Source organism: Hyalella azteca, unplaced genomic scaffold (genome assembly GCF_000764305.2).
Source record: "Hyalella azteca isolate HAZT.00-mixed unplaced genomic scaffold, Hazt_2.0.2 contig15800, whole genome shotgun sequence".
NCBI lineage: Eukaryota > Metazoa > Arthropoda > Malacostraca > Amphipoda > Hyalellidae > Hyalella > Hyalella azteca.
In genome coordinates, this window is record NW_025945639.1 from 1,309 (window position 1) to 3,147 (window position 1,839).

At 32.2% G+C, this 1,839-nt stretch overlaps 1 protein-coding gene across 1 annotated transcript; it reads left to right on the plus strand.

Annotated features, from left to right (window-relative positions):
* Nucleotides 1-617: 617 nt before the first annotated feature.
* On the plus strand, nt 618-1,353 carry LOC108679712 (dolichyldiphosphatase 1-like; the record flags this gene model as incomplete). Its single annotated transcript, XM_047884651.1, is given in 3 exon segments — nt 618-641; nt 856-1,034; nt 1,258-1,353. Coding segments are annotated over 3 exon segments (299 nt in total), but the record flags the coding sequence as incomplete, so codon positions are not given.
* Between the last annotated feature and the right edge of the window lie 486 nt (nt 1,354-1,839).

The window sequence follows — 1,839 nt, forward strand, 5'->3', positions numbered from 1 at the left end:
AAATTCTATTTTTAAATGAAACTATATATTGAAAATATTGAATTAAAATGGTTATTTTATAAAAGTTTGAAACAGCCTTGCACAAGAACTATTGCATGTACATAAATGGTAGTAGCTTCGTTGAACGCATCTTGTTGGTAGCTTTCTAACAAATGCAAACACTTTGCCATTAACAAGCATAATGATCTATAAATATGGATTTAATTTGAAAAAATCTTTGTACATATTGCTTAAAAATGTTCAATCTACATATTTTAAAAAATTCTAAAAAAATAGAGCACACACATACATGTGGTTTGCTGCATTAGACGCACTTATTCAGCAGCTACAAAATAAGCTAAGAAAAATAAAAAAAGCCCAAATCTTCAATTTTCTACCAAAATGGTCCCCTNATGCTCTTCAGAAGGGATCTCCATACTGTAAGAAGGCAGCTCTCCCAGGGGTTTGAACAAAATTTTCCTTCTTCAATTTATGTAGAGATGAAGATGTAAATAGATGCATAAGATGTAAATGATGTAAATAAATAAGATGTAAATAAATAAGATGTAAATAGATGCATAAGATGTAAATTTATGTAGAGATGAAGATGAAAATAGAGATGAAGATGTGCTCTAATGCTCTTCAGAAGGGATCTCCACACTGTAAGAAGGCAGCTCTCCCAGGGGTTTGAACAAAATTTTCCTTCTTCAATTTATGTAGTTTCAATGTTTCAATTCAATCATTTTCTTATTTGTTAGCTTAATTGCAAAAATGTTGTAATATCTAGTTAATGATTCAAGTTGAGATAAAGATTAAGATGTGCTATGCAGCAACATATTTTCCCCCGTTTCTGATGATTTTCTCTCTAAATTCCAGATAAGCTTCTTCATTGGCAACATGGTTTGTGAGGCCGTAAACATGATATTCAAGTATATCATCAAGGAACCCCGGCCATTTGTTCGCCCATTTCAGTACACAGATTATGGCATGCCATCCTCACACTCCCAGATGGTGTGGTTCTTTGCTCTCTATGCAACTTTTTTTGTACTTTTCAGGTGAGCTTAAATTTATTTTTGAATTATTCTCAGAATAATTCATATAATATTCTGATTTGTAACAATTTATTTTTTACTGTAGCCATTATACTTTGAGATCCTCATAGAAATAGAGTCTTCAATTTATTTTTTCATTCCATTGCATTAATTTTAGAGTGTGATGTTAATACCAGAATGAATTCTATTTTTTGAGAACAGTCATCTATCTTCGTATTTTTTTCAGGTTGCATCATAATAGGGAGTCTATTTTTGAAGCTATTTGGAAGGCATCCATTATTGCTGCTGTCTTCTGCATTGCCAGTGTTGTTGTGTATTCTAGGTGAGTTGAACTCAAGAATCTTTTGGCTAAAATATTTTTTTAATGCTTGCTATTATTTTTAAAATGTTTATTGCATTCAATTTTCTATGGAAATGATTATCCTTGAGTAAGTTTTGGAATTATATGCAGTTGTTGGACAAAATAAGGGAAACTCTTGTCATTTTGATATCGCTATCTTTGAACATGTTACAAACAATGAAACGTTTCTGTTTTGTTGTTTATTTTTGTTGTTATTTCATATTTTATCCTTGCACTGATATTTTTAGTAAATTTTTGTTTACCAATCTAACCTATAACCGGCAAACCTCTCTGACTGTCAAAGAGGCCAAATTGTTGGTGCCCGTATGGCAGATGCTAGTGTGATATGTCTGGCCGAAAGTCAAAGTTGTCAGAGAGAGACCGTTGGTAGTACCTAAATCATGTTGTGATGAACAATCGAAAGTTCACGGCTGTGTAAAATTACTGCAGACCTCAATAGACACCTAC